Below are 18,332 nucleotides of genomic sequence, written 5' to 3' on the forward strand. Positions count from 1 at the left end.
CTTCAAGTTAATTTGCCTATACAGCACTAGTGGGATATATTCGATAAGGGCAAAACAAAATTTAACAGTACACTGATTGTAAGGGGCTAATGGTACAGCTCAGCTTGGTGAAAAGTCATGCGCTTTGCATATGAAAGGCCCTTGGTTTAATCACCAGTACCAAACAAATAACAAACAAACCTCTTTCCAGTTCTCTTGCCAGTACAAAAATCAAACAAAACTGTTCAATACTGTTGTAGCAGTGGGAACATTGCTATTCTGAGCTATTCATACTACATATATATTATACATGCTGGGAAAATAGCAAATAATTATGTCTTTGGCATTAAAAATGGGATTTAAGACACAGGAGAAAGATACAGATATAGATCAAAGAACAACAGAATTTATACACACACACACACACATATATATATAAAATACGTTGTGTATTCATATTGATGTTTCTAATTCAAATCCAGAAATACACACACACGCAACATATACAATACTTTATAATATAAATTCTGAATTGAATGAATGTATATATAAAATTCTGGATTTGAATTAGAAACATCAATATGAATACACAACATTTTATTTCTAAAAAGAAAGGGAAAACAAACAAATAAAAAAAGCATATTTTCTAGCTCTGTCTACTGAAATCAGGCCTAGAAATAGTAAACAGCCTAAAAATGAACCAGCCTAAAAATACCATTTTCCATTATAACAAACAAGGGCTCCATTCAGAAAAGTATAACTCCAAAACCAGAAAAGGAAATGTTCGGATGAGGCATTAAAATTATTTCACAACCAAATAAAAAGGACCCACCCCAAAACCACCAGGATCAAGTACAAAGAACACCAGTGGCAGGAAGAAGCTCCAGTAGGCTCAAAATGGATCATTTAATCATCAAAAATTGATTAAAGATAACTAATTTTTGGGCTGGGACTGTGGCTCAGCGATAGCGCACTTGCCTTGCATGTGTGAGGAACTGGGTTCGATTCTCAGCACAACGTATAAATAAATACAATAAAGACCTATCAACAACTAAGGGAAAATATTTTAAAAAATGATAACTAATTTTAAATCCACTGGTGACCTCTGAAGATGATATGAAGTCAACTCTGTATTTTGAAAACTGGGACGAGGGAAGGAATCAAGCAGTTGATAAGGAGGAAGTTTTGTTTAGTTAGCAAATAAATGAATAGACAGAATTAGATGGTCACCATTTTGAAAGCCCATAATAAAATAATGGATCTAAGAAATAATCAACAGCCTCCTGGTAGAAATACTTTTCATTATTCATGATGTATTCGTGCAGAAGGCAGGTACTAAACTAGAATGTGATTAAATCTCTAGATTCAACTGCTAATTATCAAGAATTGCAAAAGACAAAGGAAAAAGTTAAATGGTAGAAAAACAATGAGTCAAATCTAGACTGTCAGACATCATACAGAAAACCTACAGTTTTTCCAACATACACCTTGAGAAAGGGGATGGGAGGGAGAACCCTGTGGATTAAAAAGAGATTCAAGAGACATATCAATCAATTGCAATTAAAGCAAATGGCTCTTACTTAGATTCTAATTTGAACTACAAAAAAAGAAAGAAAGAGAGAGACAAACAGGGACACCTGGATCCAGTAGACACCTGCATTTTAAGAAACTGATCATTTTTATTTGTGTAATATATTCTGATTTGTCTTTTAAAAGAGCCCTTCTCTTTGGAACATCAATAATTAAGGTATTATATTTGTGATTCATTTCAAAATACTGGTAGGAAAAACGTGTGAGAATAAACAAAACAAGTCTGACTAGGACGTAGTCCGAGTCCGAAGTAATGACAGGAGGGCTTCATTGTACTATTTTTCCTCTGCTTTTATATCTGTCAATATATTTTATTTATTTATTTTTTTAATTTTAATATTTATTTATTTTTTTTTAGTTTTCGGCAGACACAACATCTTTGTTTGTATGTGGTGCTGAGGATCGAACCCGGGCCGCACGCATGCCAGGCAAGCGCACTACCTCTTGAGCCACATCCCCAGCCCCTGTTAATATATTTTAAAAGGTAAAAAATTTTAAGAAGGTAAAGGTCACCAATTCCTAAGTGTCCTGTTATATTGGTGCTTCCTGAAAATAAAGCATATAGAATGGGGGCTAGGGTTGTGGCTCAGCGGTAGAGCACTCACCTAGCAATGTGAGGCACTGGGTTTGATCCTCAGCACCACATAACAATAAATAAAATAAAGATATTTTTAAAAATCATATATAATGTATTTAAGATCTGATATAAAGGCTGGGGTTGTGGCTCAGCAGTAGAGTGCTCACCTAGGTCCAGGTTTCAATCCTCTGCACCACATAAAAATAAACAAATAAAATAAAAGTATTGTATCCATCTACAACTAAAATAAATAAATGTTTACAAAAAGATCTGATATAAAATAAACATCTGATTTTAAATGAAGTATAAAAAATAAACTCCATTATAGTAAATTTGCTTCTTTTTTAAGAACTCACCATCTTTTACTTAGAAATCACTTTTTCTGTTATAGCAAGAAGTCTATAAAATAATTCTACTACAGAGATGTCTCAGTGCTGACAATACATAGTGGGAGAGAATGCACAAGAAAGCAAAGACAGGGAGGTCACTGAGTACAGCCAGTTAAGTACTGGGTCCCCAGTCACCTGAACAGGCAGTCATTGCCAAAGTGTCCTCCTGCAGCTTCTTTTTTGACCTCTCAGTTATTACCCCAGTTCAAGGATGAGAAATGTCTTCTAAAACTTATATGCCCCAATAGTTTCTGTGTCTGGGTTTTAAAATTTCTCATTATACCCTTGAACTGGATTCTTTGAAAAAATGTGAATGGCATACCAAAAAAAAAAGCTCAAAATCAAAACCAAAAAATAAAGCAGGAGACACTTGAATTGAAACCTCTATACCCTCTGCCTGTATCTCCCTTCCCTAAATATGATGGGTTGGCTCCTCAACATTACTTCAATTAAGCCATAACCATGGCATTCCCATTTCCTCCTGCTTTAGAAAGAGGCACATGACCAAATCCACAGCAGTGAGAGGCAGGCCATTCTGAGGAAACTGTCCTTGCTCCTAAGGGAAAAGAAGAAAGACCCTTTCTTCCTCTTAACATATGCTGTGTTTCATTTATGCTAAGAATGACTATTATTTTACGTGCTAGAGAAAGGACAAATGCAGCCATGAAACTACAATCACACAATCCAGTGTACAATGAAGTCCAAACGCAGAGCTAAAATGTGAAGGAAAAGAGTGCATCTCAGAATCAGTACACACAGTTACCAGCCTGAGGACCCAACAAACACCATGAGAACTGCAGAGAAGCCCAACAGAGCCCACATCTGCATTGCCCAGGACATGCTGATCCATGAGCCAGAATCCTGCCTGTCAGAGCACCCTACTTGATATTAGGGTTGAAAGCGGAGGAGTCTCAGTGAACTATATAAGACTCGAGTGGCAGAGTTCACAACACAACAAGCTGCCAACTGAAAAGAACTACCCATCCTGACTTATCTGCAGAAAAAGGTGTTGAAAAAACTCTTTTCAGGGGGATGGGGAGGAATGTGGCTCAGTAATAGGGTGTTGGCCTAGCATGCCCAAGGCTCATGGTCAATCCCCAGGGAAATCAAACCCGGGGCCTCCTACACACAAAATCTTTTTATGTAAATGTATGTGGTAATCAAATGTTCATCAATGGAAGAATGTACAAACAAATTGTGATATGCACATACAATGTATTATTCAGCCTTAAAAGGAAAGAAATTCGGTTACATGTTACAACATGGATGAGCCTCCAGAACATTGTGCTAAGTGAAATAAGTCAGTCAAAAAAAAGACAAGCATTGTATGACTCTGCTTCTACCAGGCAGAGTGGTCAAACAGAGACAGGAAGTCGAGGAGCAGCTGCCAGGGGCATGGGTGAGAGAGGAACAGGGATTTACTGTAAAATGGGCCTAGAGTTTCAGTTTTGCAAGGTGAAGAGTTCTGGAGATGGATAGTGGTGTGGCTGCCAACAATAATGTACTTAATGTTGCTAAACTGCACACTTAAAAAATAGTTAAGAGGGCTGAGTCTATAGCTCAGTGGTAGAGCACTTGTCTCACACATGGGAGGCACTAGGTTTGATCCTCAGCACCACATAAAAATAAAGATATTGTGTCTATTTACAACTAAAAAATAAAATTTTAACAAAAATGGTTAAGATGGTAAATCTCCTATTATGTACATTTTATCACAATTTTTTTTTAAAAAGTAGGTGAGGATCTGAAAAGAAAACTTCTGTATTTAAATAAAATCCCACATAGCAGTTTGACCACTGCTCAAAAAATAAAGTTCTAGCAAAAATGTAAGGACTAAAAACCCTCTAAAAGAGGCTACTAAAATGTATTTTACCTGATGGCTGGGTCCAACACGAATCTCCCCTTGTGTACTGTTCAGCCTCCTGTCATGAAAAGAATAGATTAGATTAGATATACACAATGGCATTTTGACATAAACATTCACATATCTCTCAAGGAAAGTAATTTACTTCAAATAAATGAGGAAAAACTTGAGGAATTCACTTTCCCAGTATTTCTAATGTTGCCCCTACATGCACCTCCCACCCCACATCTCTAACTCCTTTTCCTTCCCAAGACCTGATTGCTGCAGCTTCCCAACCTGAGTATCTTTCTGAACTGTCATTATCTCATGTCTCATACACAGACATTCCTACGGGCAAACATTTCTTCTTTTCAACACACTCTGGGTGCCCTACCACAAACTTCAAGGAACACAAATGAGATAACTGATAGTTCCTACAACATGCCCTGGATCATTGGGTTATTCACTTATTCAGTAATTATTTGTTTAATACCTACTATAAGTCAGGATTTGTCCTGGATGTTGTGGATAAAGCAAATTATAAAACAGTATCAATATGTTTTTGGAACTTATATTCTTTTTTTTTTTTTTTAATATTTATTTATTTATTTTAGTTTTCCGCGGACACAACATCTTTGTTTGTATGTGGTGCTGAGGATCGAACCCGGGCCGCACGCATGCCAGGCGAGCACGCTACCGCTTGAGCCACATCCCCAGCCCAGGAACTTATATTCTAATTAGAGAAAAATCAAAGCATAGATCAGGCATTAAGTGCCAACAAATTAAATAGATGGCAAAAGATAAAATATTTTTATACTCCTGTACAAAGAAAAGTCAGAAAAAGCATTATTCATAAAGTGAGATTTGAGCAAAGAAGAAAAAGAAATGAGGGACTGAGCCCAACAGGTGAAGGTGGTGAGAGCACAGCTCCCTTTAACCTTGACCACTCTCACTACCCTTATGACCCTCTCCCCCATTGCTCCAATCCAAACCACCTGGGCTTTAAAAAGGCTGCTACTTCAGTAAAGCATTTATTTATCTTCTGCCCATTTAGCCCCATGTCACCTCTTCACACAGCATGCAGATGTCTTTTTCTTTCCATTCTTTCACACAGTATTTGGTTTTTGTTTTTATTGTTTAGGGTGCTGAGGATTGAACCCAGGGGTGCTACCACTAAGCTACACCCCCCAGTCCTTATGTTATTTATTTTGAGACAGGGTTTTGGTAAACTGCTGAAGCTGGTCTCTAACTTGTGATCCTCCAGCCTTGGCCTCCCGAGTAGCAGGCTTACCAGTGTGTGCCACTGTGCCCAGCTCTTCATAAAGTATTTGCTGGTATCTTTTTTGTCCCAGGCTTTACACAGGGCACTCACTGTGTATACTGGTAGATAAGGAAATCCTGCCCTCCCAGAGCTCTCTGGAACCTGCAACCTGCGATCACGACTATCTGTGGCCTATCTCAGGAAATCCCTTTCCATGCCAGTGACAAGGCTCTGTTTTTATAAGAGCCACTGAATTTTCAGCAGAATGAAAGCAAAGGCTTTTTAAAGAGTGAAAACTGCTTGTTCTCACTTGCTGCCCTGAACTGGGCTAAAAAACACAATTCTATAAAGAACCCAAGAAAGAGCCCAGTCCCTTGTTTTCCCCCCATGGATATGATACTCATCCCCATTGTTTTAAGTTGTCAAAATGAATTTTGGAAAACCACTATTTCCTTTAGGGTCCTTGGGTCCAGTACTCTCTTCTTTTAACGCAATAATTTTTTTTCATGAAGAGCTTTGTTTTGGCAGCAGACATGACAAAGGAAGAGAAGAAAATAACAAAGAGAGGAAGACATGTGGTCCAGTCCTGAATCACATAGTCCAGTCAGCTGGGGAAGTAGTACCCATCCCCCAAAGACCAGAACAGGCCCAAACCCTCTAATTACAAACAGAAGACATTTCAGGAGCAACAGTACAAAAACACTAAAGATTGTTATGAAAATTAGACATTAAGTAGAAACAACCTCTAAAGTGGCAAAGTTCTCAAGAGCTCCTGGCCAAGTGGCACGCCAAGAGGGAGGCTCCACAGTGGGAGAAGAGCCTGTACCAAGGGCTGACTTTGTTACACCAGCCACCTTCCTTTCTTTAGAAGATAGGCATGCTGGAAGAAGGAAAAAAAAAAAAGCTGGAAGGTAGATTGTTTACTAGGTATGTGCAGGAATTAGAAAGTTTTATAGTAGAGGATATAACAATTTTATTTGCAAACATGATTAGAATCTGAAGAGTGGACATTGGCATGCCCTACTGTAACCAGGGACTACAGAATACAGAATAAATGTTGAAATATTTCTTAGGCCAAAGTTATAAAAAGGCAGAAAGCAACACATCCCATTAGAGAAAGCTGAATGGACAGAACCCTTGCAGTTCATGCCTGTTAGAAACTGCTATTCCTGGGGACAGGGGAAGACTCCGTGGCAGGGTCCTGCTTTACTGCAGGAGGCCTCGAAGAGGAGGGAGGGATGCTTTAATTTGGGCATTCCTAACTCCACCCACTATGGGACTATTAACTTCTAGAGATAAGTGCTGAGATTAAATTCATACTTTGTGTCCTCACTGTGTGGTAAATTACCTGCCTGCTACTACTTATCCCCTTAGAACAAATTAAAAGTTCGTTGGCTTCATGAACATTTCTAGACCACTAAACTGTAAAATTTAACAACAACAGAAAGTAACACTTAAACATAATAGCAACAGCCTGTAGGAAATATTCTTTTATTGTCTTCTTTTTGGTACCAGGGATTGAACCCAGCGGCAGTTAACCACTGAGCCACAGCCCCCAGGCCCCCACCTTCTTTTATATGTTTTGAAACAGGATCTCACTAAGTTGTTGAGGCTAGCTTTGAATTTGTGATCCTCCTCCCTCAGCCTCTCTAGCCATCGGGATTACAGGCACGTCACTATGCCTGCCTTGCAGGAAATATTCTTAATCACCATTATGATGAACTCACTACATTTTCTCACATACTAATACAGCGATTCTTAAACATTTTGATCTGAGGACTATTTTACACTCATTAAATTACCAAGTATACCAAGGACTTAAGTTTTTTGAGAAATTACAAATATTTATTTGTTAATAAAAAATCCAATTAAATAGTAACAAGGATAATACATATTTACAAAAAGTAACTGTACTTAAAAATAGCAAAAACATAAGCATTGTTTTACAATGTTGCAAATCCTGTTACTGACTTCCCAGGAAAGCAGGATTCGCTTTTTTTCCTTCAATTTGAGCAAGTAAATTGTTTTATCTAAAGCATATAAAGAAAAGCCAACCCCATACAGCTATTGAACTGAAGAAGGGAAGAATCTACCTTGACAAATTTTTGACATTACACCAAAACTCAACAAGAAATTTTCTTAAAGGCCTATGTACAATGTGATTCTAAAAACTTAATAACAGAAGCCAGATGTGGTGGCACATGTCTATAATCCCAGCTACTCAGGGAGGCAGGAGGATTACAACATTAGAGGCCAGCCTCAGCAATTTAGTAAGACCCTGTTTCAACATAAAAAATAAAAAAGGATGTGGCTACAGCTCAATGGTAGAGCACCCCTGGGTTCAATCCCCAGTGCTGTAATCAATCAGTCAGTAAAACCTTAATAATTTTTTGTTAAATACAAGGTCTCTTTTGCCCTCTAAATGGATCTTCTGATTCAAACATGATTTTTCAATGTCATGAATTGTCATATAGAAAATATTGCTTCATTGAGTTTTATAAACCTTCCATATATTGACAGTTCATTATATAATATTTTTTAAAAAATTACATTCATTAATATCACCATCCATGTCCTAAGAAAAGCCTTTAAAACACAAAGAAAATGTCAGGCTCATGGTGATCACAGCAGATTTTTAAAATTTCTAATTTTTACTTCAAAGTTCAAATCTTAGCACTGGGAAACATTATCAGTTGTTTTCTTTTTCTTTCTTTTTTTGGGGTAGCAGAGGTTGGGGACCCCCAACCCTGAACTCAGGGGCACTGGACCACTGAGGAACACCCCCCAGCCCTAATTTGTATTTTATTTACAGACAGGGTATCCCTAAATTGTTTAATGCCTCACTTTTGTTGAGGCTGGCTTTGAACTCTGGATCTTCCTGCCTCAGCCTCTGGAGCTACTGGGATTTCAGGCATGCAGCACCGTGCCCAGCCAGTTGTCTTCCTTCAAACGACAAAGTAAATCTCCACCAAATCCACAAGTCTAAATGACCACAGTTTGTCAGTGGTTCTTTCAAACAGAAATGGGTTCCATGAAAACAATGTTCAGCTTCTGACTCAAATCACACAAGAGCTTCCTCAAAACAACTGTCAGCCTTTAGTCTGTAACAGAACACATTTACACCCCCTCCCATTTCCCTGGAGGGTACTGAAGAGACAGGAAGTCAAGGATGGGAATTTTGATAAAAATTAATAATCATTAGGCATGGGTCACAAGTTTAAAGCAAGCCTCAGAAACTTAGCAAGACCCTATCTCAAAATGAAAAATAAAAAGGGCTAAAAATAAATGAATGAATGAATGAATAAGGAGGTCCAAACACCATACTTTGGGAAGCACTAATTATGATTGAGGCTAAAATTCAAAAGGCCCACTAATCTACAAAGTGCCAGGTTTATTCCTCCATCATAAAGAAGAGTGGCTAACATCTAGGCACTTACTACCTGCTGAATGTGCTCTATGGCATTCTCCCATTTCTAGGCATTATTTACGTTTTGATGTTACCAAAAGCATGAGTATTTTTATTCTAGAAATCCAGATCTCATTCTATTCTGTATTCAAAGCAACAAAACTGCTGAAGCAATTCTTCATGGATGTACAAAGCTGCACGACCAGCACAGGGGGGCAGGGCTATGCCTGGCTGGCCATCAACATAAGGAGGAAAATCCAGACCAAAAGAATGTTCATTCCAGTCACGACAGAGAAACGGTACTACTGGACAAAGAGGTGAGTCAGACTCCAGGATGATGCAGGACACCCACGGCACACACACCTTTACCCCTGCCTCAAGGTCTTTACGTATAACCATCCCAAATCGAGGTGCATTATATTTATATGATAAACACAAGCATTAAAAAAAAAAAAGTTAAGTGTTATGGTTTGGATGTGAGATGTCCCCCAAAAGCTCACAAAATGATTGGGTTGAGAGAGTCTTAACCCAATCAGTGAATTAATCCCCCAAAAGGGATTAACTGAGTGGTAGATTGTGGCTAGAGGAGGTGGGAATTAGGGTGCGGCTTTGGTGTATACATTTGTATCTGGAGAGTGGAGTCTCTCTCAGCTTCCAGATCACGGTGATGTGAGCTGCTTTCCTCCACTACCCTCTCCCACCATGATGTTCAGCCTCACCTTGAGCCTCGAGGAATGGAGCAGGCCTTTTATGGACTAAGACCTCTGAAAACCGTGAGATCTCAAATAAACTTTTCCTCCTCTGTAGTTGTTCTGGTCAGATCCTTTAGTCATAGTAGTGAAAAAGCTAATTAAAACAGGGAGCTATCACTCAGGAAATACTTTTGTATGCCAGACACACATTATTTCCTTATTCCAATGACAATCCTATAAGACAGTATCCCCACTTCATAGATAATAACAATACTAACTGTCACACTATCAACAGACTTAAACACTGAACACTTATACTATGTACTAAGTGTCACAAGCTAATTTCCTTATATGGGACAGGTAATGAAGCTCAGCAATACACTGCTTGCCTACCAAGCGCAAGGCCCTTAATTCAATCCCCAGAACTAAAGTTTCTTTTTCTTTTTTGGGGGTGGGGGGGGTCTGTACCGGGGAATGAACTCAGGGTCATGTAAGCACTCAGCCACATCGCCATCCTTCCTGAGGTTTCATTTTGAGACAGGGTCTTGCTAAGTTCTTAAGGCCTTGCCAAGTTGCGGAGGCTGGCCAAGAACTTGTGTCCCTCCTGTCTCAGCCTTCCAAATTGTTGGAATTACAGGCCTGCACCATCAGGCTTAGTTCTCAGAAGTAAATTTAAAAAAAAAAAAAAAAAGCACATACGTAGATAGTTTCTACCTACTCACAGATGATCCTGTAATAGAGAGGCTACTCTAATCAGATGAAGAAACTGAAGCCTTATACAGCTGTCCAAGAGCACATGGCTAACAAGTTTGAACTTAAGTTTAATTGACTCTTTATATCAGAGCTCCCAATAATACTCCCATGGCGACTGATTAAGTTATCAAACCAAACCACATGATTACAAATGAAAGTATGAGAATCCAAAGACTTCCCAATTTTTGATTCTATGTTATTACAAAATAATCAAAAAGTTTCTTTAAAAACATTGAAAATCATGTTGAAACAGAAACAGATCAAAGTTAAGGGCTCAGATTTGTGCAACATTCTTGAAATGACAAAAATCATAGAGCTAATAAAGAAGAGCCAGTGGTTAGAGAGGATGTGTGCTAGGAAGTGTGCAGTGCCAGGGCTATGGTTGGCTGTTGCACAAAGCCACATGGGTGACAAGCTGGCACAGAAGTATACACTCACTGTGTACTAATGTCAATTTCCCACTATGATACGGTATTCTACTTGAGTAAACTGCAAGTTCTTATGAATCCAAAAAATTTTAGGTTTTTATTTTAGGTTTTTAAAGTCACAGAAAGAAGTAGATATGAGAAAGCTGGGTAACAAAAAGACTCTGTCCCCAATCTCCTGGAGACATCTGAGAGGTCAGGGGGGTGGGAAAGAGTGCCATGGCTCTGGGGTGATGACATTCAAGGAGCGACTCAACAAGTCCGCACTCCCTCCTTCCCTGTTTCCTAACGTCCTGGCCACAGGGATATCATTTTGAAGACATCCTTATACTGTGGCTCAGACTACACACAGTGAATTAAGAACTATCGCCATCCTTGCCAGCAATAGGAGGCTTTCCTCTGTGTAGCTAATATAAATAATATATGTTTTTCAAAACAGCTGAGATTCAGCCTCCATTAGTCTAGAAATCTTCACTTTGGAATACGTTAAGAAAAAAAAAAAAAAAAAGTCCCAGAAGCCAATTACAACAATAATGGTAAGTCATTGTGTTTATTTCTTGAGTATAAAAAAATAGAAATTCATTGTATATGAAATCTGATACAAAAGAAACTGATGTAACAAAGCAGTATCCATAGCAACTACAACTTAATATTTCAGTCCTCTTCAGCTGCAGTGGATTAAATAAAATGACAAGATGTTCCCTTTGAAAAGTAACCTGTTACCATGGAAACGTTTTAGTCTAAGAAGTAAACAGGGAATGGACAGAAAGGAACGGAAAGCCTGCAACTGAATATCAAAAAGGGAGCAGCTCTCTGCAAAGGGATGAGAAGGCTAACAGCCAGACACAGGGGCCTGCCCTAACCCAGGCTTGCCCAAGGAACCTGACGCCATCACTTCATCACCAAAGAGAGGAAAGGTGCACAGAGGCAACAGTCTGAGTGCTCACTCAAGATGCTAAAATGTCTTGAATCTCCTGGGAAGAGGAGGGACAAATGGTTCCAAAGACAAGACAGAAGCAAAGCACTGGCATGAATGATCAAGAGCAAGAGCTAAAAGAACTGAGGCCTTTTCACAGGTAGTTGGCATGACATCCCACTGTGACCCAGAACTGACCCCACCCCCAAACCTAGGGACAGGACAGCAGTGTGCCCTGTGGCCCATTCCCAAAGGACTGGGACTGACAAGTCACAGGTCAGAGACTCCTGTTCTGTAAATGGTGTCACATAGTGAATGAGGCCACTGGGCAATTTTCCCTGTTCCTATCCTTCAGGTCTTCAGTATTAGATAGTAAATAATTCTTATCTTTTCCATAGGATGTTACATTGAGCAGGAAGACTGACATGACATCCAAAGAAAGAGGACTAGAAACTCAACTTAATAGCCCATTTAGAAAGTGACCACAGAAACAGTCTGTGGGTCCAAAGTGAAATACACTAGATTTTAAAACAAAAAAGCAATTTATTAGAATCACTTATTTTTAGGAGAAAAAAAATTATTTCAGGGGTGAAAATGAGGATGATAGGAAATTTCTTTTAAAGTCTGATGCAAATCTTTAAAACCCACCCAAATTTTGTATTCTATTCTACAACACATTACCATTCATTAAAAGATAAAGAAAAAGTCCATGACACTGGCACCTCACTGCTGAAAACTGTTTATATATGAGCCTAGAAACTAAGGTGCAGGAAAAGAGCACAGACTTCAGAGTCAAACGAATTGACTAGATTAAATTGTCAGTACCAAGATTCTGTTGGCTCCATGAGTATGTTGTGGTACTGGGGATTGAGCCCAGAGGTGCTCTACCACTGAGCTGCATCCCCAGAACTTTTCATTTTTATCTTGAGACAGGGTGTCTTCAAATTCTCCAGACTGGCCTTGAACTTGCGGTCTTCCTACCTCAGCCTCCTGAATAGTTTAAGTATGATCTTGAGGACATGATTCAATTTCTCTGAGCCTTGAGTTCCCTCATCTATAAAATGAATTTCATAATGACTATGTGAGGTTGCTATAAAAATAAAAACCTACAGAAAGAACTAGGCACAGTGCTTGCTGTGTAGAGGTCATGGCTATGAGTAGCTTTGGGCATTGGTAATAAGCGAAAATGGGAGCTAAACTCTCCATTCTGTTCTCAGAGCACCACCTCTCTCCCCTCCCACAAATACCAGTCATGGATTCTCTATTTTGTGTAATTATTTCTTTCAATGGCTATGTTGCCCTCCAGACAAAAAGCATCATGAAGGTACAAAGCAAGCTTGGCTTTGGCTCACTACTATATTTAAGAGCCCACACTTCTCTCTAAAGATATTTTGAATAAACAAAAGACTCCAAAAATCTAAATTTACTACTGCTCAGTCATAGATAGCAACTAAGGTATTTGTTGTAAAAATTAAGACAAATTGCTTGTGACACAAAGCTAGCCCTCTAAGTAAAATTAAACTGAAAATAGCACTGATAGACTAACTGGCAGACAGGGGGCTGGAGTAGCGGCTCAGTGGTAGAGCACATGCCCAGTATGTGTGAGGCACTGGGTTCAATTCTCAGCACTGCATATAAATAAATAAAATAAAGGTCCATTGAAAACTAAAAAAAATATATATATATATTAAAAAACAAAAAAAACTAACTGGCAGGAACAACAGCCTTCATTCAAAAGCAAAAACAAAAATAACAAAAAACAACAACAAAAAAAAGATAATTAGTCAACAACTGAAAAGTATAAATGTTTCTAACTCATACACAACTACAAAGGTCAACACAGGTCAACTTACCCAAACCTGGAAATCACAAAATTCTGAAGTTTCTCTCATAGAGCTGGGGTTGTATGTAGCTCAATGATAGAGCCCTTGCCTTGCATTTGTGAGGCACTGGGTTCAATCCTCAGCACCACATAAAAATAAATGAATGAATGAATGAATTTTCTCTTTATATATAAGTTTCCTGAGAGGCTAGCTAATTGAATCTAATATCTTCATAGATGAAACCAAGGCCTGAGGAAATGAGAGTACTTTTCTGAGAGGTCACACTGAGTTCAAAGGAGGACTCCAGAACACAGAAGCAGCTCTCCCACAGGCTCCTCCTAAATATAATTCAGAGGCTACTACTAAGAAACTAGGCATTGGCTGAGGAATAATGAGAATTTCCATGTTGATAATAAGCTGATAATAGCCTCCATACATAATAATGTGTTGAATAATTTCAGGGAAAAATGGTTTTAAAAATTTTAACAGGTGAGAAAGATCTTACAAAGTGCTCTAAGAGTCTTACTCCATTGTCTGCTTTTCTTATCTATCTTATTTCTCCACCACTGCCATTCTGTAGAAATATTCCAAGTACTTGGCAATGACATATAACTCAAGTTATCTCAGGCTCCTCAGGGTTTTCTTTTAATCACCTGCTGCAAAGATGAAAATGGCTTAAGGACTGCAGAGCTGCATGCATACAAGTATCAAGTTTTAGTATATGAACTTAAAAAAAAGGAAGGAAGGGAGGGAGGGAGAAACCTCATCACAACTGAAAACAATTTATAAAGCAGCAGTCTTTGAAGATTAAGCTGATCTTCTGACCAAAGATGTTGCTGGCTTTCTGTGCATTGAAATCAAACTACATTATAAACCTGAATAGAGTGTCCCAGAAAAAAAGACTTTGGACCAAGTAAGCATGTCTACAACACAAGTCTAAAGGTCTTTTTGTTCCCACTGGGAAGACTCTGAAATGCTATAAAAAGTATAACACACACACACATCTCTCTCTCTCTCTCTCTCTCTCTCACTCTCTCTCTCTCACACACACACACACACACTTATACTGGAGAAAGAGTAAGAAAAAAAAATCATATCACGCTGATACACCAAATGTAACAAAACTATGAAAGTACAGTTTCTTTTAAGAACAAAATTTCAATAAGTATAAAGAGAAATAATCAAGAATAAAAAGAAAGTAGACCAGTAAATTGTGGTTAAAAAATACTGGTAACTAACTACTTAATTCCTAAAACAATTTCTAATACTGTCTCAGTTGACCATGAAAAATAAAAATACTATGGAGGTGATCACATATACAAGAGAGACTTGGCTTTTGAATGAATAACAATAACATACTAAGCAACTACGTGCCAAACACTTATCATTTTCATTTCATCTTTACAACTGAGAAATATTTATTTCCATATGATCCATGAGAAAACACAGGTTGACAGGCATCAGAAAGTTTGTCCAGTGTCGTGTGTGAAGTAGAAAGAATAGTACCTACCTGGCTCCCAATCCAGCCTTTTCTCATTTACTCATGAACTTATTTACATGTCAAAGACCTATTTGCCAGGCACTCTACTGGGAACCAAGACCACAAGAACAAACACAATCCTCAGAAACTTCAAATCCAATGGGAAAGAGAATCAAACCATCACAAATAAATGTAAATAGTTCAAAGACCTCTGATAGATATGATCTCTAATTATCCTAGCTAAAATGAACTGTTATACTTTGGACTCCAGGTATCACAGAGCATACAAAATGAGAAGAAGAGTTTTCAGATTTATCTTAAATATATCTCCATGCGCCTGTATTGCCCACATCAGAAACTGCTCGATTCAGATGATTAGCAATTGACTGTACTCATCCAAGAGAAGACTCATGAATATACACATCATTTCAAATATTCCTTTAGTATTTAGATAGTATTTCTCGCTTACAAACCTTCAGGACATTTGTTTCATAGTGTTCGGAAAATATCTTTTGATGGAAAGATAGCTTGGTTCACTAAAGACCAAAAATTAAAAGGAAAAGGAAAAATGAATTCAGAAGTAACTAAGTGAGGTCTTGGGTGACTCAGAGTCCTCTAACTCATCAGTTAGCCCACGAGATGAGAGTGGAGGAATTTTGAGAGCTATGAGATTAGGAATGAAGTGGCATCGAAACACAGCGAAGTGTGTCCCAGCTTTCCAGCAGTGACCACACCATGTATGCTGATGGAGGAACATTTTAAGCAGAAAACTCCACTGTGGTTCTAATTCAAGATTCTACCAAAATGACATGAAAAGCTAACAAGATAATAATTTAGTGCACTTCTACATTCCTTCTGAAACAACCTTCTGTACTCTCCCACATTTCCTGACACTCTGAAGTATCTCAGGAAGGGAACAATAAGCCAAAATGGAATGACTAGCATCTTTTCAATGTTCAGCTTACACAGACCCCTGACCAAGACAGTAACTTCCGTGTGCTGGTTCCTTCACCTCTGCCACATCCACACAAGCAATGAACTCCTGAAGCAAGAGATGAGTGGTCGGCAAAAAACATGCCAGAAATACAAGAAATACTGTGGTGACTTACTTCACTTACAAGGTGAAACAGAAAAAAAAAATAGACTCTTAGCCACAGAGGGTATCCATAGATCAGAGCCAGTGACTGTGTGTCTTTACCAGCAAAAAGGGCAGCTGCACACAAGATCCATGAACACAGGTATGTGCCAGGCCCAGTCAGCCATCCATCAAGCAGGAGGAACCTGAGCCAGAAGCTGGTCAGCTATGAGTATAGCTTCCTGCTCACATTTTATTAGCTAAAGTGTAAAGAAAGTTTAAGTTAAAGACCCAGCAACAGAAAATCAGCATTCTCAACTCCAACGCTGAATCTTCTCTTCAAGTCTGAAACAGTAGGCTTTCATGGACCCCACATGTACATGACCAGAAAGTGCTAGTGTCTGATTTCTCTAGGCTAGAGAAAGGATAAATTTTTTAGAGAGAGAATGCAAAGGAAGAGCAAACTGTGCAAAAGATATCTTTTTTACCTTTTAGCAGTACTCAGGATTGAACCCAGGGGAACTTTTGTTCTGAGCTACATCCCCAGCCCATTTTTATTTTGAAACAGTGTCTTCTTGCTAAGCTGTGGAGGCTGGACTTGAACTTGCAATCCGCCTGCCTCAGCTTCCTGAGTAGCTGGGGAAAGATGCTTCTAAATAGAGTAAATAAGATAAGTTCCAGAATCAACGTTTCACGGTATGGGAAAAAGTGGGAAGCTGCCTCAAACCTCCAAATGCAATGTTCAAATAAAAAGGATCGTAATGGGAGGAGAACCCTCACATGATTGGAAAAATAGATCTGAAGACAGCAATAAATGTCAACCTAAATTATTCTTCTTTAATTCATCTCCTTAGTTTACAATCCCCAAATTTAACCTATAAGAATACAGATTATATACCTCAGGAATATTTTAAGTGTCTAGAATTCACCAAGTTAAGCCTTAGTTTAAAACCTTCTGCTAGACTCAGGGGCTTTGTCTGACTAAAGTTGATCATGCAAAGGTCATATTATACAACTAAGAGCTTACAAATCATTTCTCCTTTGTATCAATATATAGTAAATTTCTTCCCTTACCTATGAGGGTTTTTCACATTTTTCTTTATTGTATATTTTCACCCATCCCCACGAATACACAAAACTTAATGTCACTTCAATTTCTTTTCCAAAACCTATCAGCAGAAAAAAAGGAGAGGAAGCAATAAGAAGCAACTAACATAATTCAAAATCGCTGAAAATCTGCTTGAGTAAGAATTCAACTAGTCCTAAATCTGCCTATTCTGACTGGCTCCCTAAGTTTACCATGGAGAGAACCATCTGCCTGAGCCTTCTCTGTGAGCAGGAGGCACAAAAAGTATAGCTTTCCCTGGGTAGGAAAGACTAGTGTTGGCCGTCAAGCCATGGGCACCCAATGTGGCCTTGTTAACACCTCTGCCTTCTCCAGCACCCACTACTTCTTTCACTTCTCTTCTATAGAATTCACCAGTCACACAGCAAAATACAAATGCACACAACAAACATTATCCTATTTAAAATGAACATACAAAAATAAGCACACAGAATACATGGAACCTCAACTTCTAACACAAATATCAATGCATACAGTTTTCTGAAGAAATCTTCGTAAACTCCAAAAGGAAGAAGGATTCGCTTCCTTCTGAACAACACAGTACAAACTGATGTGGCAACCTTTCACTTTTTAAAAAGCCATTTTAAGGTGAAACTGTTGCCACCATAATCCACAACTATCTCCTGCCTATGTCAGATTTCAGAAAAAGATGACAAGAACTGTAATTTGCTCTGGCAAACAGGCTCTCAATCAAAACAGGTTCCACCCACCTTCAAAGCAACCAATAGCTACCCACCTACCACCATTCCTAAAACATCCAAACAGAACTGCTCTCTGGCCCAGGCGATCCTGGCCAGCCACAGGCGCAGCAAGGCGGGGGGCCTGCAGGCTTGCTCTGCAGGGCTTGAAGAGAGACAGCTCGGCAACAAGCACCCAGCGCGCCTCGGGTTAAAACCATGCCAAGGGAGGGAGAGGTGAGGAGAAAGGGGGGGCAGGACAGGGACAGAGGGACCCGAGAAGCTTCATATTCCTCATCTGCTTAACGCAGCCCTGGGTA

The 18,332-nt window shown here is 38.8% G+C and overlaps 1 protein-coding gene across 5 annotated transcripts in view; it reads right to left on the reverse strand.

Moving 5' to 3' along the window:
- Rere (arginine-glutamic acid dipeptide repeats) overlaps positions 1 to 18,332 on the reverse strand; it is a 396,954-nt gene that overhangs the window by 132,131 nt on the left and 246,491 nt on the right. For all 5 annotated transcript variants that reach the window (XM_071617313.1, XM_071617315.1, XM_071617314.1 and 2 more), the window contains one exon: positions 4,409 to 4,457. In XM_071617313.1, coding sequence (XP_071473414.1) covers positions 4,409 to 4,457 — 49 coding nt within the window. The remainder of the gene's footprint in view (positions 1 to 4,408; positions 4,458 to 18,332) is intronic.

Source organism: Marmota flaviventris, chromosome 10 (genome assembly GCF_047511675.1).
Source record: "Marmota flaviventris isolate mMarFla1 chromosome 10, mMarFla1.hap1, whole genome shotgun sequence".
Classification (NCBI taxonomy): Eukaryota; Metazoa; Chordata; class Mammalia; order Rodentia; family Sciuridae; genus Marmota; species Marmota flaviventris.